This window comes from Saccoglossus kowalevskii, chromosome 7, assembly GCF_978046115.1.
Source record: "Saccoglossus kowalevskii chromosome 7, keSacKowa6.1, whole genome shotgun sequence".
Taxonomy (NCBI): Eukaryota; Metazoa; Hemichordata; class Enteropneusta; family Harrimaniidae; genus Saccoglossus; species Saccoglossus kowalevskii.
This window is the reverse complement of record NC_140647.1, coordinates 13,251,546-13,275,279: the sequence shown is the minus strand read 5'-3', so window position 1 is coordinate 13,275,279 and position 23,734 is coordinate 13,251,546. Positions and strand designations below refer to the sequence as shown.

Sequence of the window (23,734 nt, the reverse complement as noted above, 5' to 3'; positions counted from 1 at the left end):
TCCCTCTCTTTGAGGAATGTTGTCGCTTGAAGCTCATGAAAATGGATACAAATTTTAGAAATTGAATTATCTCAACAACAAAAAAGCTCGTTATCTCAACTCCAAAAATACTGACAGAAAAATCATCCAAGTGAAATTAATTATTAACAAGTTACAGGCATTTGGTATATGATTGGGTGTCAATAATTGACCTGAAATACCCCATTATTCCGGATGTTCGCGATGGCGCAACGACCTTAGTATGAGCCGCAAAGTAAAATATCCATGTATCTAGCTTTCAATGATTGAGGCTTGATGATGTCATACTCTTTTATTTAGATTTTTTGTTTTGCTGAACGTTATTCCAAGCTCTGTTAGTTTACGAGTTACAATTAAGGCGTGGTTCATTTATGTAACTCGATGTTCGTATTAACTCGAGCAATTCAGCATCTCATTTTTTTACACAGTTCAACGTGATACCAATTATAGTACAACAGACATATTCCCACGCCATCGACTGGTCAACTGCCCTCGCTCGTTGGGAATCTAAAAATAGACAATCCCCAGGAAGTCAGTGATATATATCCTGAGCATGCGTCGAAGATTTATATGACATACGTCTTGTAGGGGTGTTTTGAGGTGGAAAAGTGTTTCGGCACTTCACTCGAAACGTATACATACCATGTACAATTATTCGTAATATATGTTTTCTGAATATCACACAAACAATAATTATTTAATTCGTAAAAACGTGTCGCGTCGCCGAACTTATCGAGAGTAGTTCCATGGGACTTGTCTTCAGTAATACGTTTGGGTGGAGCGAACTAGGACTCAAAATGGAAGACCATTGCACTTTAACCGGTCGATCTGTAATGATTGGCTGTCAAAACCGTTGTGGTAGGCATCTCTGATGTAAACAAGTCTAAAGTTTAGAATTTTAATGACGCCATTCTTGGAGGGGTTTTGGAGTTGGTATGATGTACATTTTTGTCATCTATATCATCGGACGGCGTTACAAATCACAATACTGATTTGATTGCGCCATTTTAGATCTAGTGTTTGATATCAGTAATGTATCTGCTACGTTTGATTATAATAGGTGATTTTCCGTACAATTGCGAGATCTCGCGAGATGCATGAAAAACGCGCGTCGAACGTCTGCCGCAAAAATCGAACGATTTGATTTTGAACTAGAATTTCTTTATTTCGTAACTCACATCGACCGGCCGATCTTCGACAGAGGAATATTGCTTCCGAATACCCTTACTTAATCGAAATTGCCTATCATCGAATGTGTACAGCACATTATTAAGCATGGAAATGTCCCCAAAATACTTTCGCGTTTGTCGAATCCCACGCGATGTTTGACGCGACTACGACGCTATGACCTTTGTTTGTCCTGTTTTTACGTTCGATTTCACGCATAACGCGTGATTCTCGCAGTGAACGGAAAATGGTCTATTGTGTATCGTATTGAAAGTAATTAAATGAATAGAGAATAACACATTTTCTTCAATATCACTGTCCCTCCCTTCAATATCACTGTCCCTCCCTTCAATATCACTGTCCCTCCCTTCAATATCACTGTCCCTCCCTTCAATATCACTGTCCCTCCCTTCAATATCACTGTCCCTCCCTTTAATATCACTGTCCCTCCCTTCAATATCACCGTCCCTCCCTTCAATATCACTGTCCCTCCCTTCAATATCACTGTCCCTCCCTTCAATATCACTGTCCCTCCCTTCAATATCACTGTCCCTCCCTTCAATATCATTGTCCCTCCCTTCAATATCACAGTCCCTCCCTTCAATATCACAGTCGTTTAGGGGACTGTTTCTCTCGCCACACGAATCTATGCTGTCATGTTACTGTTGCCCGGTTTAAGTGAGGTTGACTTCTTTCCCCATGAAGTCGACGCGAGACCGACAGAACAAGGGACACTGAATTATTCAAGTTTAGTGGAAAAGTTGACTGTACACTTGAGTTCTATCTTACAACGTTATGTCACATGGTTCGACATCGGTCACCCGCAGGCACGCGGACGAGGATAGCCTTGCTTACAGTTCCTTGTTTATTTATTCAATAAAATAATATCTTATGGAAGTGTAACTCGACTTTCGTCATTTATACACTCCCATAGCATATTATTTAACAAAAAATAAACAAGGAACTATAAGCTATTCTAGGACGAGGCCAAAAATGACAACTAACGGTTATCTGAGAGAAATCTAGTTTACACACAGACTCAAGTTAATGCGTTGCACGAAGTCGACCCTTTCACCATAACGGTTATTGTAGATTCAGATTTTACTACCGATAACACACGGGCGGATCGAAACGATCACTCGGCGTAGTCATCAATATCGGTTACATTGAATGTAAAGTAATATTATTATGATTGTTTTCCCGATAAGCACTGGGTGATATTCACAATAGTGCAACAGTTTTTTTCTCGGTGTTTATATAAAAAGCAATGGCGCCCAGAATACCTGCAGCTGACATAGTAATATTCACGCAGAATCAGTGCAAACTTAAGCTTGGGAGAGGATATCGTTCTGGCAAACCTTGTTAGTGCAAACCGTGGTTCTCTTCCCGTGACCAAGTTTCAGTAAAAATCACGGTCCGGGAGAACAAATTTCCCATAAACGCATCCTTGTAACATATTTTCAAAAAAAACTTATTTACATAGTATATTTTATTTGAATTGAAATAACGCAATGAATACATAATGTGTGGAAAACTGAAAATCACGATCAGATGAACCTAACATTTTTACGTTACACACATTATATCAACACAGCACAGTTACGACTCTTTTGATTCATTAAAATTTCAAAAAGTACCCCCTGGCCATTGAAATATGTCAAAAAGACCAACATCCACCACCCCCATCCCCCACCCCGGTATATTCTTTGAGGAGTGGTGCAACGCACCGCCGATAAATTACAAAATTATACCTTTTACCTCGAAAATGTTAAAATGGAATGCATTAAACAATACACGCAACGGCTAAGCAAGCTCATCAGGAATGAACTCGTCTAGGTAACGTTCACTCTGAAAAAATATATTTTGTGACTATAGCGGGAAAGATAATCGGAGTGTATGCATGTCTAATTTAGAAAGGTTTATGTGTAAACTCATATTGATTTTTCTTCGAAAAAAACTGTAAATGTATAACGAAAGTTGAACATTACATCTCGACATTCAAGATGATCGAACATAAGATCTAATAAGTAACCCCTCACCAAATGATGCAAATAAAAGACAGAAACATACGAAGTCTGTTATAAAAAGCGTTCTTCAATCTTCATTTGAAAAGTAAATAATAACAGGGTTCGAGAGTGTAGTTCTCTGTATATTGGCAAATACCGGTAATGTACCTGTGGACTGAATGGATATTTATTCCTGGAGTATTGTATTACTAAATAGGTCACCCATAGCCGCCTGTCATTACGTGTACTTGGTTGTCTTAGTCGAAATCGAGATGCCTTGCTCATCAGAATAAAGCCATGTTTGAATCTCATCATTCAGGGAGATTGCCATACAACATGATGGCTGGTAAAGCTAGCGTCAGCAATACAATACTAAGAACAAACATCAGATTGTTGTACCAACGTGAATTCTTTCCCCGCGCCAGTTTCACTCCACAACATTTACAAGCGCCAAGAAGACTGTCCTCATCATACGGGCCATACGTTACGTCCATGTATCCGACAACGAAGAGCACGAATCCAAAGACGACACTCACGACAATACACAAAGAGAGAAACACCATCGCGAAGTAGAATGTCGCTCCTTGGTTGCCATCATTTGCCAAAAGTATGTGAATCAAAAGTGTGATGAAAGTCAATAATAAAATAATGACCAGAATCCCAACAGTGGCGGTTTTTGCCGAAGTGTAGGCTTTCACCTCGTATTTCTGAAAACAAAAATACGACAAAACATATAACAATTTGTTCTTGAAAATGGTAAATGATTTTTACTTAGTCAAGAAACAGTGTACTGAAATAAAACATTGTGTACATTTAGCGTGACTTCTTAAGTTACTGTAGTTTATTCTGTGACGTCGAAGTCTCTTATAATTGAAAATTCTCCAATATATATTTCTACTAAATTGATATATTTAACTACCAATCCAGTAAGAAGTACCATGACACTGCTACGAGAAGCAATATTTCATAGGGATAGTTTCCGCACAATTTACAAATGTTGATGCCTGAAATGTTGGCGAAAATCACTGCTGTATATGTGTTTGCGTATTTGCGTAGTCATGCACAGCCTTCATTTGGTTAAAAATATCGACTGCCTTACGCTTAGGTGACTTACCGGTCTATCTGGCTCCCCTTCACATACCCACTCTTTTCTAGGATCTAGTCGTGATGTTGGAAATATACCACCTGCCACCGGCCCAACCAGTGTGTTGCAGGAATAACATTTTAGATACAAAGTTTTCGGATCAAGACCAAATAATTTACCCAAAGTTTTACGATTTAGTTGATTGCCATTTAACCTAACTCGCCCCTCCATTCGATATGGACCACCGGCATGCCACACTCCTTGAATCTCGCGGTATTCATCGTCACTGTTCGTTGGACGTGCATACTGCGTCGTTTCGTGCTCAATTGTATCTTGGTCCGTAGCGGGACGGACTGAGATTCTGCGACTATGTGGCACAAAAGATGGCTGTCTTGTTAATTCTGTTGTTCGTTGTGTTTCCACTGTTGCTTCAGCGTCCATTGCTGTTCAGGCCATTGGGCATATAGAGCTGACAACTAAGCCCGTTGAACTAAAGTTACAATTATGCCACTATTGTGCAACTATGCCACTTGAACCATGGCGACAGTACCAACAACAAAGCTGGAGTGAACTTTGCACAATCCGTGCAAATGATAAACTTTTAATGTTTCCGTATTGTGTGGATGCCGTACAAGCTTAACAGGCGTATTTATTTAGTCATTAGGTGGTAGATTGAATGTAACTTAATACACTACGGCGACTAGAACAAAGTTAGGCTATTACCCACATTTTCTCACCATAAGGTTATATGACACATTGTATTTCCCATGTAATTCTTGACAGTAATTCTAATAAAACTGATTTTTTTTATCAACAAACCATAATTGCTCATAATCTGGATCATGGTGTAATGGGTCTTCATACGAAATGTAATAAATACAAAACCTTTGAGTTAAGAATGCATTATACTCGTTTGGGCACAGGTTAATCAAACATTTTGTACTCTATAGAAATCATATATATATATTTAATTATTCTATGAACAACATACATATTCGAACGGATTATTTGTAGCGGCGAATGAGACAAAGTGGCGTGTCCAAGTGTCCTTGGTGTAATCTTTGTTCATCGTATAAGAGTGAAATGCCTTATTCTGCTATACTTCTATTGTTCGACAGCTAAAGAAACTACATAATCTGACAGATCCAAGGTACTTGCATATCATATATCGGAGCCATTGGAGTGGTACCCCTCCAACCAAGGGTACCATTTCAAGCACAGTGTGCAAGGGTGTGTGGCGCAATCATGCCCGACCCCACCCACTACAAGACTACTGTTTTTAGAAATTACATACACATATATATATATAGAACAGATCAGAGTTAAAAATACGCGCGGCCCTATCTGTTGGAAAACAACATAGAGCCAGAGATGGTTCTCGAATAACAGTTTTCAGACGTTTTTCTCAAGATTATTTGACCATTTCCCGTATCTTTCACATTTGAAAAAAAATCAAACCCACTTCAAATCTAGACCATAAACATGTCAGTATTGATAGCACTTATATACCAACTGATGTGAAAATATATCCAGTCTGGCGGCACATGCCCGTACAGTTATACTTTTTTTTTCATTGATATGTAACAAATATTCGTATTTCGTTAATGCATTTTTTTGGTCAAAAACAACCCACATATGAATCTTTAAATTACATTTGCTGTAGTAGCTCAATGATATAAATGTCGCTCATCGATTCATTTTTTTAAAGTTTCATATAATTTCCCATGTTAAACATGGAGCAAATAATAAGACCATGTTGATCGAGTCCAGTAGAATATCGATTGTATATGCTGATATATCTACGTTTTTACTCAACGATGTACTCCAAAATAATATCAGTGTTTCGACGTCGTGCGTTTTACACACACAGCATATTTAAAATAATACACACTGTATCCTATGGAACTGAGACATAAAACAACAAAAAACACGATAACAATATTTATGCTGAAAATATGTTTAATTACAATATCTATATATATTACTAATTTACAAGTTAGATCAAGTGTTGATAGTTTTATTGAACTTCATCTGGGATAACTGCTAGGTCTAACTCATCAGCAACTTGTGGCGAGAACGGATTGTACGAACACGCTTCGCATTCACATTTCTCGATAACAACGTATTCATATGATTGTTGAAATTCGGTTCCATCTCCATTTTGACACACAAGTTCCATCTCCGCTTTTCTCATTTCTATTGGCTTACAACATTTACAGTCGGCTTGTATGTAGTCTCCAGTAAACATAACAGTAGCATTGGATATACATCGTCCTGCACAATACGTCTTGGGTACCATCACTGGCTTAACAGTCACACAACCATCCACTTGAATTTCTACTTCTTCTGTACTGTGTCGACAGTTTTCAGAACTACTGGGCTCTGTCAGGTCAAAATATAAACAAACAAAATTAGATGTGCATCGTACGTACGGTCTCACGTTTGTACAGTGATTGCGCATGACAACACTCTTAAACATAACATTCGGAACGCCGTTTTGGCTTCATTGTCCCCCATGCGGCTTGTAGTCTGCGTTTCAATCTCAGTCCGAGTTCAATGTACAGGCACACGATGGTCAGGATAACCGACGCTCAGAACTTTATCGTGTTCTTGTAGAACTTCACTGATTTATATACAGAGAAATGTCGGTTATCAACGATTTCCGTCAAAGCTGCGGGACACTGCCGCTGATTACACCTTCTGGCCGTTACTGCAAGTTCTAATACCTTCTGAAGATATTCGTCATGTGACTTCGGACATAAATTTGCTAGTCAGTTTTTATAGCTTTTATAATTGCTTAAACAAGCTATTAGGCCTTTCTTAAGGTCCGATCGAGTAAGAAACGAGGGCTCGGAATTTGTATCACGCCATCGGTGGGGTGTGCTCGTGTGGTGCGTTCCTTTATGCAAATTTCGAATACGTCACTGATATAAATGCTCCGAGATTATTTTCTATGTTTCCATCGATCGGGTTGAGAGATCAATGAGGGTCGGCAAGGGGTGTTTTTGTAAGCTGTAATTAATTGATTTTATTTTCGTGATATTGTAATTTAAATAAATAAAAAACATAAATTCGTAGGCATGGGCAAGGCGTAAAATGTAATCAACTATTGTATTCGTCCGTAATTTGTACAAGGATATTATTTTTTGTAAGCGAATAAAGCATTTTCCAAATTAAATGTCGTAATTCGTACGCAATTTTCAATTGTGATTCTTTAACACAAATTATTAACAATATTATAAAAATGTAAAATGTAATTTGCTCTATCTGTAAAGTGTAAAAACCTATTTTTACTGTAAATGGAACTTTCATTTTATTCCCTATAAAAACGTTAAATCGTCAAATGCCGTTTTTAACAGCTATCCCCCTCCCCCACAATAACATAGGTTACAGGCTAGGCGTTGATAATTCAGTACATATTGATTGGTACTGGTACAGCTACATTTATACAACAACACTGCGGTTTGTTAGAAAACTCCCAACACTACATATCCTCGAATCAAACAATGTCTAAACGAACACTGCTTCTGAACACATACAGCCCATCTCACACACGAACATGAAGAATGTGTGGATTATTTGGACTTACCACATCGTGGACAGCATACCCCATCATCGTGCTTAAGATATTCGCCTTCCTGTCGATTAAAACAAAGAATATAATTCAATGTTTATATCATAACTATAATACAGTAAACCCGATTCAAGTCCCTTGCCGCCGCACCACTGTGACTCCGCCATAGCTTGCGGCGAAGTTATTACCACCACCAAGAGTAATTCGCTCTGGTCACCAGTGCGTTGTTGCATTATATTACGGAAGTGTATTATATACACGTTATGTACGTTTATTTACATTAAGTGCATTACGTGAGCTTGTGAGTCGCGATGTTAACCATTAGTTTAATAGATTCAGATTCAGCTAAGACTGGTCAATCTGTTGAATTGTATGTCAACATTAGTTCACGCATGCAGTCCCTCAACTGAATAAAAATGGCGCTTCTACTTCAGAAAAACCCCGTCATCAAATAAATATCTGTTTGAGTGTATAACAACTCATTGATCTGCGAGTTTCATTTTTCCCTGGAAGTTACCATTAATATATCTTAGCGTTATAGATTGTAAACAGTGTTGTTTAATATTTCTATGATGTGAATGATTGATTGATTGCCAGTTAACAAAAAAGATATAGACGGACCATTTCCGCCCTACTTCATAAGTATCTCCAGTCTGCCGTTGATGGCAGCATTTACAAAATTAAACCGGCGGGACGAAGCGGGATACAGACTGAAAGTCCATACTTTTGCACACTACTTACTGGGCATGTATAGGAGCAACTGTTTTTGATGCTATGGTATTCGACACCATGATGTGTACAGTTTATAGTAATACACGGGTCTTCGGACGTCAGAGGTAAAGTTTCACCGATATCATACATAACATTTTGGTAGAAACATCCTAAATGAAAAAAAAAATAATTAGCATTGTGAAAAAAAATAATAAGATTTAATATGATTGAATCTTATACATATATTCAGACATGTACGTGGACGCAGTAGACCGTGAAAAAATAAACACATCTACCAATGATGCAATAGAGTTTGATTACCACGTTAAGACACTGCATGTTGGTGTCACCATGGAGCTAGAAAGCTCCATACACGAACCAAGGAACGCCCAAGAATATACCAAAATCTTTAGTAATTTCAACTATGATTACAAAGTACAGTAACTAGGAAGATATACATGTCACTACTACGATTATAAAACAATACCAAAGCAAATTCAAGTTCAGATTGCAGAATAATAGGAAATAGACCAGAGTCTCATCGTTAGTTTATTTTTTTTTCTCAAGAACGTAGATGTGCTCGCGTTGACTGTCACATCGGAAATGGCTTGCCGAAATGAATATAATAGTAAATCGTCCAAATGAACGTTGAATACATTGGCGTTAATATTAATGCATTAAGATCACTGAATGACAATCAATAATTATTTAGGTTTTTACATTGCGAGTAACTATCAACAAATCTTACCTGTGGCAGTTGTACTTATTTGTGATGGGGTCTTTTGAGTTGGCGTGTACTGACTGTTTGAATCTTTCGGAACTGTTGTCACTGTATTCGTATTGAAAATATAAGTTAATATAAACTACACAACGAATAATAAGCTAGTATAGCGTCCACATTAATACTTTTAAAACAAAAACAATTCTATAAAGTGAGCAAAAGCAGAAACGCACGGCAGAACTGTTTACCTAAAGTCGACGGACTTGGTCGTGTAGTAGTGTACACAACAGTAGTATTGGTCTCTGGGGTAGTTGTTGTCTTCACGGTTGTTGTTTCACTTGTGGTTGGTCCAGAAGGTGTGCTAGTTGACTTGACAGTTGTTGACTCGCTCACGGTGGACCCAGTCATACTGCTTATAATAGTGTTGGTTGATGAAACAGTGGTTGTTACTTCTGGAAATGAAATATTAAGCATCATGGTATTTATTGACATAATTTATAGACACATAACATAACCATAAGACAATGCATTCCATCTAGCCGAACTGGTGTCTGTCATTTGTTATTTCAGTAAACGCACCAGGTGTTGGCGATATTTCTTCACTTGTAGTTTCCACAATTGTAGTTGTTATTGCCCCTTCAGTTGTTGTTTGGCTAGTTGTCTTCACTGTTGACGTAGGTTCCCAACTAGTAGTTGGTACAAAGGTGGTAGTGGACACTGTACTACTTGTAACTGTTGACTGAGGCGGAGCTGCAGCTACAAAACAAATGTACATCGAGTATGTTACCAACACAAATGTAATAAAACAGTTATTTGTTAAATTCAATTATGGAACATGCCTCTCACCTTGACATCCTTTAAAGACAACGTTCAATAATGTCGGCTTGTATTCAAATTCAACGGGTATTAATTTAATGAATTTCACTGGGAATCCTTGTAGGTCAGGTAGGTAGTTTGTAACTACATCTTGTCCATTTTGATTACCCTTAAATATCTAGAGAAAAGCGAATATATACATAGAATTATAGTTTACGATGGCTAGGGTTGATTGCTCGTCGACTATTTGTTACATGTCTAATAAAATGATTTAATCTTAATACCTCGTTATATCTGCACACAGCTATGATAATGTCTATTGACAGAACACGAATATCACAGATAGAATTAGAACACATGTTTTTGGCGATGTGTTGTATCATTGTAATGCATTTCATGTTGAATGTATTTATTATATTGTTACAAAAAAAATTGTTCATCTGCACGTGTCATGTTATGGGTAAAATCAAGCATATAATTATACGACTGTTCAAGGTACATACCTCGTCATCCACTATGCCCCAATTAGCCGGTATCAATGCATCAATCCCAGGTCTTATTTTCTTTGGGTTTCTAACTCTCATAAAATTAAAACCATCAGTTGATAGTTCAACTGCATAATATGTCACATACTCATCTCCTCCAACATCTGAAAGTCCCGAGGTTGTCACTTCTACCACATTACTGTTTTCTTTCAACTCGAATACAATCGACGGGGTTTCCTGATCGTCAAGTTCATCAGTAAAAGGCTGTGTTACGCCAAGTTCGACAATCTCTTCCATTCCAGCTTCATTTATGCAAAGATCTGATAATTAATAAGCTATTATTATAATTACATATAACATTACATATATGTTTTTTTTTACAAAATTGCTATAATTACTAAAGTATAATACTTCATATTCCATCCATGTAGCTAGACACTACATGATCATCATAACTAGTGTAGCATTAAAACATATTAGATATTTTTTTATAGAAAAACAAGTCATGGTATAAATCTTACGGCTGATGGGAATTTCAGATGAAGGTGAAGGAGCCATACTTCCAGTGGTAGAAACTATAGTGGTCGTTCCCTCTGGACTCGTAGACTCCGATAAAGTTGTCTCATTTGTTGTTATAACATATGGTGTGGATATCACTGTTGACGTTGTCTCAGCAATAGTTGTTGTTACTAATATACAGGTAAAAATATTATTATGGTAATCCCAATCAAAACACTAAAATAGTATATCGAGGTATTTATGAATGGTCAATGCTGTGCGTTATATATATGACGTGCCCACACCATTGAAATTACTTAAAAACGGTAAATACATTCAAAATTCGGGAAAATATCCTGCTATTAAAGAATACATTGTAATACAATACTTTGTATTTACATCAGTAGTTCTGACTTACCCGGCGATGAAGTAGTTGTTTTGGTAGCTAATAGAGAAATAAAATATCATTGTTAAAGAAGAGCGTCAAAGTTTTAAAAAATGGTATATCGTAGTTATTATAATATTATAGTTGGGCCCTCATTGGACTGCGTTAGACCAATCACTAACTATAACTCAATTTAAATGTCAGCAAAACAATTCTGAAATATGCTACTCTATATACAGACGGATAAATGTTATTATTATGACAGATTATTGGTAACATCAGATGCAAAATCCAGACTAAACACAATTAAACTCACTAGTGTATATTGTACTGGTCTCTCCGGTTTTTTTCTCAGTTGTGCTTGTTGATATAGTTGTGGTTGGGCCAGTTGGTGACACTGTAGTATTAACGGTTGTTGTCTCACTGGTCGTTGACTCTGGAGTTGTATATGTGGTGGTAGTTGATAGAATAGTAGTTGTTACCTCTGAAAACAAATGGTCATAATTACCGCGTGGAACAATGGGTTAATACATTCAATAATAATGGAAACATGTGTGATACTTATATATGGCTCATTGCGAAATCTCATCGAGGCGAGGCTATGATGTCATTACTCTTAGAATAAGTAGACAACAACGAACGTGAAATGGATAAATATATATTACAATTAGCAAGTTCATGTTCAATTAACAAGTTCCTATTAAATAGTTAAACAAATCTGTAATATGAAGATGAAAATAATTTACCTGGAGAGCATCCCTTTGTACTGATTACCATGGATATTGACCCTTCATAAAAACGTGGAGTAATTACAATGTACTGTATACTCCAAGACATTTCTTCTGGTAAGAAGATGTCATTCGTCTTTTCATTGATAGAGTCCTCATTACCTCGGAATATCTATACAAACAATTACATCATGAATTTACTTATATGTATGAATGCCATAATAATATTTCGTGATTAACAGAACACCATAATGTGCCGATCTTACCTGTTCTGGTAGTGGGTCTTTATTTAACAGTTTTTTGAAAGGAGATGATTCTGGTTCTGGTCCGCGTTCTTCCCCGTTATTCAATCTATAGTAATTTTTGTCATCCGTTGAAACATCAACAGTATACGATTCAATAAAATCGCCGTCGTAACCTGTTGTCGCGACTTGCATTACTTGACTAGGTCTCGGATATTTCAATTTAATCCACTGTTTATCTTTTTCTGGATCACTATCAGTCCATGTTATAACATTGTCTTCCACACTACGGTGACCAGAAGACGAATCGTGACTTTCTATCTCAAGCAAAGGAGCGTACTCAGCTGACATATCTGATTCACAAGCACCTACAAAATCATGACAAATATGTCAATATATTCTGAACATTCTATCATTTCTATGTCATAAATATCACTATAAAAATGAAATTTTAACAAAACTACAACAACAACAATCATCATTTTCAAATAACCAAGAACGAAGTGGAATTGTGAAAAAATAACATCCTGGGAAATTACATTCCGTAATAATACCCGAATGCTAGTCAAATCAGAAAGTTTTTTTACAAGTTCAGACAATTTTACGGACACCCAGAATTTCCCTCACGGGGAGGGCTGTGGCAAATGTAGAAATTTATAAACTTATGAAGTTATTATTTTGTTGAACCTGCCTGGTGTTGGCGACATTTCTTCACTTGTAGTTTCTACAATTGTAGTTGTCAATTCTCCCTCAGTTGTTGTTTGGCTAGTTGTCTTCACTATTGTGACGGGCTCCGTATTAGTGGTAGGTACAACGGTGGTAGTGGACACTGTAGAAACTGTCGACTGAGGACGAGTTACCTCTATAATAAAACAAAAACGCATGTTGTATTTAACTAATTAAATAAATGTGAAATTATAAAAGTTACTAATATTATTATTCTCTGGGTATTAATAAATATTTAATAATCGTTAGTTTATAAAATAAGCAAATAAATTGGAATCACTGTTACGAATAAAACAAAACATCACTGTTAACCGTTTGACATATTCCATATGTTTCAAACGTGTTATATTATTATATTATAATATTTTATTTTGATTTATTTACTTATGGCGAATGGTTCTACTATTTTCGCATTATTAAACAGGGAATTCCTTTTTGTCAAGTCATATTACCATATTGACCATGAATTGGAGCATCAACGGAAGAAGTGAATTCCTTCATGCAGCATTTAAAATAATGGACATTGCCAGAATAAGTATGCTATGGTTCCCCTCCTTGTATATTAAAGGTGACTCAACAGTTGACTAATTCACCGTGCATATAAATGATGAAAACATGCGCTTTTTTGCATGCCATCTTTGTAAATGTTTGAATGTTCTTCATATTCTATAGTGTTACATATGTTATGTAGCCGTTCATTAGTATGGGTGTTATCTTGTTTATCTACATTTTATATATAACATGTGATCTCTAAGTTAGATGTCATAATGCCCCATCATTTATCTAGAATGATTAGGCCTGATCTCTTTTGAGCGTGGCAGCAGCTCAACTAAAACGAAACATTACGCAGTTGGAGTCTACTAGTACATAGTGGCTGTATTTTTAATTCAATAGTATAATCATTAGACAAGTAAAAAAGCCATGAAAACAGCTAGTAAATTGTAACAGAAAACACATGACATTTCGTGACGGATGACTCGTGAACACAACCGTGGATAATGCAAGAATTAATACAAATATGATATTTTATTTGCAGAAACCAAACTCAAATACTTATTATCACATTATATCCTAATACGTTCATGTACGAAGGACAGTCGTATATATAGACGTTTCGTGTTTGACTCTCACTTATTTATCTACAGCTGAATAATATGCAATAATGTGTCAGCTTGTTTAAATCCTATGATAGTTACCTGTTGTTATGGTTGAATATTGAGTAGTTGTTGATTCCTCAGTGATCACAACAGTAGTTGATTCTTCAGTTGTAACACTGAATTCTGTAAAGATGTCAATTCAGCTCGTATCAATTAATCGTGATACAATTTACTAACATCAAGCTTGTAATTTAATATTTCACAATATAAACCATGCTATCAAACAGAAACTGAAAAATGAACTACCGATCTGTAAAAATATTTATTTGTACTGAAATGATTTGACAATTATTGGTCACTATAATTAAAATTAATGAGTATCTGCTGAAACCACTATATGTAAGATTCTGAAAGAAAAACAAAGTGCTTGTAATACCTTCACATCCTTCTAATTCAACATCCAACAACGTTGGTTTGCTATTGTATGCTATTGGTGAAATCCTCACAAACCGCACTGCCACGCCTGGGACTGGAGGCAATTCATTGGTAGCAATGACATTTGGTTCTTCATTACCCACAAATACCTAGTGTTCACGATACAAAACAAATCAAATCAAATCAGCTGGCTAACGTAATTTCACACTTTGCAATAGTTACATGTACACTTTTATCAAATATTATAGAGATTTAAGTCGAAATTATAATAAAATTGGGCATCTGAAAACGAAGTTTAAACTACTGTGCGGTGACCAATAATGTACATACTATAACAGGTATCTAAAAACATGACACATACACACTGAATGAAACACATTGACAATACATACCTCTGCAGGATTAACATCATCTGGGAAGATCGGGTTAGAAGATTGTTTTGGATTTTCAAGTCTGATAAAATCAGTCCCATCTTCTGATACATCTACAGTATAATATGTTACATACTCGTCTTCCTCGCCAATGTATCCCTTTGTGGAAATTTTGATCACGTCACTGGGATTTTCTAGTTCGTACTCTATCCAAGGATGTGCATAATCATATTCCAAGGGTGTCCATGAATTCTTTATCTCATCAGTCGAAGATGACGTTCTATATACGTGTTTCGGCAATGAAATCAACTCCATGGCTTCATCAAACCTACATGCTCCTACAAAGAGTAACAAAACAGAATTTACTTATCTTGATTATACACAGATTTTGTATTTACAATGTGCATATCTATCACAGTTGTTTAGTATACATACGTGTTGCAGTGGTGATTACACTGGTTGTAGAAACGGGTGTGGTTTTGGGTAGTGTTGCCGACACGTGTGGGGTAGAGCTCATCGATGACAACGTAGATGAAACGTATGGAATAGTTGATACATTCTGAGTTGTGGTTCCTGCAGGGCTAACTGAAAGGGATGGAGAACCACTTGGTGATGCATAAGTCGTGCTTTCTTCAGTCGAATATCCTTTTGTTGTCGTTACAGATGTAGCAAAGGCAGTTGTTGTGAGTGCAACGGTACTGTGCATGGAACTAGACGCTGCTGTCTTGCTCGATTCAGTTGTTGATGACTGTGAGGTGGTTGATGGGATTGATGATGTAACGTAAGTAGTTTTCATGGTTGGGCTTAAAGGTTGTGTAGTTGCTGGGGTAGTGACAGTAGTAACTGCAGATGTCTCGGTTGTTTCGACGGTGGTTGTTCCTTCGGGAGAGCTTGTAACCTCTGTTGTGATAACTGATGTAGTAACACTTGCTGTGCTTATGGCTCTGCATTCACAACAGACACCTTCACTGTTGTCCAAAACCAGGCCTTGCTGTAGATGAAAACTACAATTTTAATAACTATCCTTTATAATTAACTTTTCTTTTTTCAGAATCATTGAAAACCATCCTACACCCATTGAGAATGAATTCTTGCCCATTACTAAGTAAAAAAATGAATTATTGCTCATATTAAAGTTATTTCAGAAGTGTTGCGTAAATGTTATAATTATCCAAACCAATGATTAAACGAACCTTCGCACAATATGCTTCAGTCAAATTACACCCAACTCGACAGTTCATTCCATGATATGTGTTGCCATTGTTATCAACCATCAATTCACAAGTACATGATTGACAGCTGCCCTCCCATGCAGTTTCTCCCATCTGTTGATTGTGTATAAAAATGAAAGGAAATATAAATATTTATGATGCATAAACATGCTGAACTACTTAATATGAACATAAGTTAACGTCTTATGTGTGATGAATACATATGCTGACCTTATTCCTATCAACTGTGGCTGAGCTGAGTTTATGGATAACAACTAGAGCTTAGTCTTATGTGTGATGAATGAATGAATGAATTAGTTAGTTAGTGTATATCAACTTGGGCAAACACATTATGTATGAGTAATAGACAAACTTTTAACTAATATATATCAATTACAGCTGTACTATTCATGTAATTAATGTACAAATTGAACTAGTACAATTAATGAATATTAGTTGGTTGTATTCTCATTAGCGTTACAATTCATTCAATGTAAATAAACCATTGGGATCAAGAAATGTGTTTTACCTGGTACTCAATTTCATTGTAAATACAACCTGGGCATTTTGACGGTAGCTGCAAACATTGTGAAGAACCCCAAATATCATCTCTAATACTTCCTTCTGGACACATGCACGATTGACATTCTTCTTTACTTTCGCATGGAGAGACAACTCGTGCGCCTGCTAACTTATGATAACAATCAACTATACAGCTGCATTCTTCAATACAAGCTGGAATTAAAAAACAGTTTATAATTATTAATGTTCTATCATCAATGATACACAGTGAAAAAAGAACACATATTATTATGAATTGGTATACTTACAACTTGTGGTAGTTTGAATAGAGGTTGTAGTTGATACTGTAGTCGTTGTCACTAGGAATGAAAAAAATGCACTATTGTAATTAAGATTCGTTCATTTGAATACATGTATTAAGTAGTCTGTGTTGATAAAATACAAAGTTTCATGCTCAATAGACATAAAAAACACTTGTTTTGTTATCTGAGCTTAATCTTCACCACTGCTAATACTAATTCAGTCACAAACCAAGAATGCAGTACGGGGAAGTATTCATAATAAACTCATCCTCGGACGGCACAAATTATAGGTTAGATTTTCAACATTCTGGAAATTCATTCTGGTGGGAACATCAAATTATATTGTTGCTATGGTAATGTATTTGTGGGGTAGTTTTATTGAAGTGATTGTTTATTACAACGAGCATATTTCAACGCAGCAGAATGACTATTGGGATGTTTTTGTTGGTTGGTTTATACATTGTTGCATAACTGGCACTGTAAATAGAAAAGAGTCAGAAATTTACCAATCGACGGTAAGCAACTTTGTCATCTGCGATGCAGTGAAATGAAAATACACACAAGCCTAACTTGATGTTGAGAAAGCATACCTAATTCTGGACACCCGTGCAATTGTATTCGCATACTTATTCTGTTAACAAAACCATTGGGTGTTGGTTGAATCTTGTAGTAGGTTGCAGGGGGAAGGTCCATTGGTAACACGCGCTTCACTGGTATATTAGCATCACCTTTTAGCCCAGGGTAGATCTGGAAACAAGTGCGATTTGTATCAAACCCATTGCACAACATATCTTTCAAACTCACTTCTGTGAGTATATACCTGTCATCAATGCATATCATAGAAGGACACTGTATGCTATCGGTTTGTAGAACGTGGTCGAAATAGCATTAACGCATGTTTCTTCATAGTATGGTTTTCACGAGTATTGGAGTTGACATTTTAGTCGCATTACTCGTCGCAATAAAGTGCTAAAAATTGTGAAGCCCTTTATTGGTTATATTGAACATTTTCCGCGCTATGCAACAAAGAAGAGTGAGATAATATTGAGCATATTGAATTTGGGTCTGGAGATATATAACATGCTGAAACTTCATTATTTTCATCAATGATTGTGAATTTGTTTAATTTGATTAGGAGTACATTTCGGCAATTTCGCACTGACAATTTAGAGAAAAAAAACTTAAATGATACTGATCTTTTACAAAATAAATCTTTTTGTTCATGCCTAATGTAAACACAGGAATCATTTATAGTATAGTTAGGTTACTTAAAATTCAACAATTCTCTCAGATATATATCTTCCACTTTATGATTTTAGCCAGAGCGTAGCGCAGTATATAAATAAAAATCACACCCTAACAAATAAGCTAAAATATGTCAAATACATTGGGCAATATTACCTTGGCAATTGTTGGCAGAGCAGATGGTCCACTGGTAACTGGGTGCCAGTCATTGGGCTCTCCGGTATTACTGTAGTAAACTTGAAATGCTGTAACTTTTTCTTCGCCAAATCCTTGCAAGACTATACCAGTAAGATGTGTTGGTTGATAGAAGTGTACAAACAATGCTGGTGCATTATCAAGCGAATCAGGAGACCATGGAGCCTTGCTATCAATAAAAGCTGACTGTGCTGACCTGTCGGGTACCTCAGAGGACCCGTATAGAGTGTAACCGACATCCGACAACTGTCCCACTAACGGATCGTTGCAATCTATGATAAATGTGTGACAAATAACAAATACAATTGTTAATAGTTTGTTGACAGAGACGCAAGTAATCAACTGTCATCGAGGCGAAGAAAACTGTTACCTCATTGGTTTTACGGGAAGATATAAAGGAGAAAACAATAAAAAAGGTAAATATCATAAGATATATATATCGCAATAAAATGTCATGTCCTTTAATATTTAATATTCGTGATGAATTGCTTATTTCATAACAATTCATGGTGACCTCTACCGGCAATTTATGCCACCATTTAATTCCATTAGACACTGATCCTGGCGGTCAATGAGACTGGAATGTATATTTCGGCATATATTTTTCAACAACTACCTAATAAAATCATTGACTTGTGTATACTGTTAAAAAATACATGCGTGCATGACACTGACCTGGTTGGAATGTGATCGGCATGGTCGTAGTGACTGGTGATGTTGTAACAGTTGTGTGCTTCACTGTTGTAGCCGAGGTAGTACACATATCTTTATGTGGCTCAACAACACATTGTCCATTGTTCATTCTACCTGTAGCTCGATCGAAATCGCAATAGCAATCATCTGTAGCACAACCTTCAATTGGCTCTTCGCATTGACTGAAATCACCACCACAGTCAAGATAGCAGTAGCACAATTCTCCACATGGAAGGTCTAGACAAATAGGAACAGCACGATGTACATCAATGTATATATTGTATGTTACCGAATTGCCATTGTACAAATAAACAGTTTTTTTCTGTATCATGTTTGTGACAATCGAAACAATAATAATATCAGGGAAACTTACATTCTTGCGTTGTTGTAACTGAAGGAGTGGTAGCTGAAATGAAAAAAGGAATAATGAGTATCAATATAAATAGTCGTAAGGTAATATTTGTAGACGAATAATTTGATACATTCAAATGGTCCGTGCAGTTGATCACTATGGTTATAATGTCTATCGTTCTCACTCATGACATGAACATTCAAAACGTGGTTACAACTGAATGTTCATCTCATGTTAAATAAACAGTTTTGTCCTAGTTTATTCGTATTTATTTTGTAGACTCAAAACCAACAATCACAAATACGTGAATGAATACGAGATTATGTATGACACTTACGTATATTTTGGCAGTAGCAGCAAGTACCAGGTTGGATAAATTCCACTAACTCTTGATTCTATTATTAACATAAAACAAAAACAATGGTTATATTCTATAAGTAAATGCAGCTATAGCCTGGCATATGATTATAATCGTACGATGTGGATTTGTTAAAACATCAATAATGATGATTTCATTGTATGACACTATATATTTACATCTGCCAATGACATGCAATGACACGGCGATCATGCGATCACGTCATATATGTGTCTCCTTTGATGCACTTATTTACCAACGACATTTATATTGAATGTTTATTTTTCACTACTAAATGAATATATCTACGCATTGCCGAGTAATATCAGAAGAAGACATATAAAGAATTTAGTCAAATAAATAAGCAATAATATCGATAGCGTAAAAACAGTTTCATCTAAATTATTCATAATTATTTCACTATTTGGGCAGTACTTCAATCTATATATGAATATAGAAACATACGACACAACAGTAAAAGGCCCTCCCCTCCAAGAAACACCATAATTGCACCCAATTAATTAATTGCTACATCCATCCAACAACTAACTAACAACCAATATATAACATAAGTCAATCAACACGGAATGTATCGCAACAAATGATGAACTATGTCAACCTACCTCATTACATTGCATTATCGGACAATAAGCTTCACATTCAGTGTATTGGCCTGTGTTCACATCACAGAAGCATCGAGTACAGTCATCAGCATGGGTAATGAAATCGTCGTTCTGACAATGAACATATTTATGATAATTGATTACAATGTCATTTATATTTCACATGTATTAAGACGATTAAACACGTATATTTCCGAACATATCTCTGAATATGATGATTATACTAACCGAGCACACTGGCGTTGTACTGATCACAGAGGTGCTTGTAGTGAGGCCAGGTGTTGTAGAACATACATTATTACAAACCAATTCGTAGCTGTAATCACCGTTCACATAGTGTTCCACACAAATGCATTCATCACATTTGCTTGGATTTATTACGGAGTTCACCTGAATAAATGCAAATTAATGGCTAACTAATACGTGGTACGACAATAATACGCACATAAATATATCTTCTTTTAGCTGACATGAATAAACTAGTCATCCCAGTAATTTAACTAGCAATATTTCAGTTGCATGCCATAAAAGGTATCCTGTTGAATTATAACTGATTATCAAGTTGGGATGTTTTGCTTATTTTTTTCAAGCCAAGAATTAAACGCCATTATTAATTATACGCAAAAGAAGAATTACATAATAAATTTAACATATATGATATATAACTATCAAAATCTGCAGATCGAAAGACATGAATGTAAATATTACCTCGATAAATTACACAAGAATATTAATGTGAAAATTGGCAAGCTTACCTCAATTAGTTCATTTCCATAGACACAGCCAACTTGGCAATTGGTAGGGTGGACTATACACAATTGACTGTCCCATAGTACTACACCACCATCTGAGCTGTCAAGGTGTGTATTGGGTGGGCATGCGCACTCATCAGGTTCCCAGCATCCATTGTCGAACACCAACATTAATGCATCGTTTGGGATAGAAGATCCAAGTCTGTATTCTCCACATGATGGGGAATAGACACAGTCGTTCCTAAAACAGGAAACTGTGATACAATTCGTACTGGTTAATTTTTGGAAACAAATCAAGTGAAACTAATTTTATGCGTTCGGTTAAAAATATTAGTAAATACACATGTGGAAATGGTATCAGAAACATCTCACAATAAAACAATCTAGATAAATGTCTGAAGTATAGATTGAAATATACACAAATTCAATTAGACTATATTCGATTTCATCAGTTTACCTTCATTGCATTCTGGAGAATCGTCTTTTACGCAATTCCAGTCAAATTGGTAGTTTGCACTATCCATCAATGTACATGTACATGTTTGACAATCAACGTCCATAACATACCCCTCCTGAAAATTGAGATGAGTTGAGAGGTCGTGATACTAACGTTGTGTATATAATTACTATTAACTGTTACTAGTGATACAAGTTAAGACAGGTAAACGAGTCTGACATCAGGTTAGTTTAAATCAATATTCTTTAATGAAATGCATTGTTTTTTTATTGTTTGTGTATTGTTTTGATTGATTACTTGAGGTGGCTAAATCAGCAAACCTTTAGGGAAGAATAAATATCTTGTTTGGGAAATTATAATCTTGCAAATATATCTGTAGTTGGAAATGAAATGATAACTTACAGGATATAATGATCCATCAATATGTTGGCAGGCAGACACTGGACAATTAGTTTCAATAGTAACACACATATTTGTATTCCATTCCCAGCCAATCAGATCCCTCAGTCCTGTACCGAATCTGTCTTGAATGCCACTGTCACAGCCATCATGGAATAAGCAAGCACCAAGTGGTTCAAAGGGCGGGTTACTTGTTAAACCATTCTGTTGTTCACAAGATAGGAAGACATTGCAATCTGTTCAATGAAACAAAATATTGCCCAATTGGTCAGTTTATAGTTGCATGTGTAATGAATAATGCCGTAATTTCTGGTAATCTGTTTGAGGATATCTATATAAAGTGTTTAATTATAGCCTCTGGGGAAAATAATGATACTTTGGTTGTTGTTAAAAGGTTTAATTCCCAGTGACCCTAACACCCATGTATATTATGTTGGTAAACGACTAGTCACTAGTTTTAGAAAATAATAACACGTGTAAAAACACCAGGCATGATCACAACTTTCGATGTGTTATTATCATAATGATTCCTATGAAAACAAAAGTTTGAGAATAGACTAATATTTAATAGAATTCATTATTCTGATTACCTGGTGCAGTGCTGGACAGCATTGCCGAAGTCACTGGAGCAGTCGTTGCACACTCCTCTCGCACAAGACAGAATCCAAAGGCAGATTCTTTACCAAAACCACACTCGCAAAATGAACATGATGACACCGGGTAACACTGGCCACTCAACGATCCAATACAACTGATAAAACAGTCACACTCTAGACCACACACAGGCGCTATCGATACATTAAAATAATGAGTAGAATTACTAAATTACTACTAAACACAATACTATGATGCCTGTATTGTATGCTAGTATACTACATGAATAGAAATAAATGTATGTATCCATCAATTTTGACTATAGTAGTGTTATAGTTGGATATTTGCAAATTACTCACTTGTTGATGTGAATGGTGTCGCTGTGGGATGAGAAAATATTACACAATCTTAGTTATCCAACTACGACGTTTTGTTTTAAAATATATAAAATATATATGTGTTTCGATATTGAATTCTGTAGTATAATTATATGTACGGAAACTATATTAACTAGGTCATGTTAACTGTGGTACGTACTGCATTCCTCGTCGTGGCCATTTAGACAATTTCGTTGTCCATCACATTCATATTCTATTGGAATACACTGACCATCACCACAGTCAAACTCATTACAAGCCATCACAGTAGATGTGTGTATCGTTGTTTTCGGCAACTCAGTTGATACATGGGCTACAATAAGTACAATAATATATTCTTAATCACATAACTGCTTATTATAATTGATGCATAATAACTAATGATTAAAGCACAGCACACTTTGGTAGGTTTGTTTACTAGTCTAAGATGAAATATAACACCCGTTATATGCATTACGTATATATTTTCAATAAGTTATATTGTGCAATTATATATAACTTACAACAAAGAGGGCAGCACACGCCTTCCACCATATACGCTTCTTCGCCCTGTGAAAGTAAGTGTACGGAATGTAATATAATATCACAAT

The 23,734-nt window shown here is 36.0% G+C and overlaps 1 protein-coding gene across 1 annotated transcript in view; it reads right to left on the bottom strand.

Moving 5' to 3' along the window:
* Positions 1 to 6,216: 6,216 nt before the first annotated feature.
* LOC102801021 (uncharacterized) overlaps positions 6,217 to 23,734 on the bottom strand; it is a 47,155-nt gene continuing 29,637 nt past the window's right edge. Inside the window, exons 60-94 of the mRNA XM_085501119.1 lie at positions 23,648 to 23,693; positions 23,305 to 23,457; positions 23,127 to 23,147; positions 22,764 to 22,961; positions 22,177 to 22,409; positions 21,775 to 21,889; positions 21,321 to 21,571; positions 20,794 to 20,955; positions 20,566 to 20,676; positions 19,922 to 19,979; positions 19,606 to 19,638; positions 19,215 to 19,469; positions 18,501 to 18,811; positions 17,690 to 17,846; positions 17,106 to 17,156; positions 16,805 to 17,010; positions 16,258 to 16,389; positions 15,500 to 16,055; positions 15,086 to 15,402; positions 14,695 to 14,842; positions 14,358 to 14,441; positions 13,127 to 13,297; positions 12,460 to 12,803; positions 12,212 to 12,365; positions 11,782 to 11,949; positions 11,499 to 11,525; positions 11,104 to 11,271; positions 10,601 to 10,902; positions 10,128 to 10,275; positions 9,861 to 10,037; positions 9,530 to 9,733; positions 9,309 to 9,389; positions 8,591 to 8,730; positions 7,865 to 7,913; positions 6,217 to 6,657 (exon numbers count right to left, since the gene is read on the bottom strand). Coding sequence (XP_085357245.1) covers positions 6,293 to 6,657; positions 7,865 to 7,913; positions 8,591 to 8,730; positions 9,309 to 9,389; positions 9,530 to 9,733; positions 9,861 to 10,037; positions 10,128 to 10,275; positions 10,601 to 10,902; positions 11,104 to 11,271; positions 11,499 to 11,525; positions 11,782 to 11,949; positions 12,212 to 12,365; positions 12,460 to 12,803; positions 13,127 to 13,297; positions 14,358 to 14,441; positions 14,695 to 14,842; positions 15,086 to 15,402; positions 15,500 to 16,055; positions 16,258 to 16,389; positions 16,805 to 17,010; positions 17,106 to 17,156; positions 17,690 to 17,846; positions 18,501 to 18,811; positions 19,215 to 19,469; positions 19,606 to 19,638; positions 19,922 to 19,979; positions 20,566 to 20,676; positions 20,794 to 20,955; positions 21,321 to 21,571; positions 21,775 to 21,889; positions 22,177 to 22,409; positions 22,764 to 22,961; positions 23,127 to 23,147; positions 23,305 to 23,457; positions 23,648 to 23,693 — 6,096 coding nt within the window. The 3' untranslated portion in view covers positions 6,217 to 6,292. The remainder of the gene's footprint in view (positions 6,658 to 7,864; positions 7,914 to 8,590; positions 8,731 to 9,308; positions 9,390 to 9,529; positions 9,734 to 9,860; positions 10,038 to 10,127; positions 10,276 to 10,600; positions 10,903 to 11,103; positions 11,272 to 11,498; positions 11,526 to 11,781; positions 11,950 to 12,211; positions 12,366 to 12,459; positions 12,804 to 13,126; positions 13,298 to 14,357; positions 14,442 to 14,694; positions 14,843 to 15,085; positions 15,403 to 15,499; positions 16,056 to 16,257; positions 16,390 to 16,804; positions 17,011 to 17,105; positions 17,157 to 17,689; positions 17,847 to 18,500; positions 18,812 to 19,214; positions 19,470 to 19,605; positions 19,639 to 19,921; positions 19,980 to 20,565; positions 20,677 to 20,793; positions 20,956 to 21,320; positions 21,572 to 21,774; positions 21,890 to 22,176; positions 22,410 to 22,763; positions 22,962 to 23,126; positions 23,148 to 23,304; positions 23,458 to 23,647; positions 23,694 to 23,734) is intronic.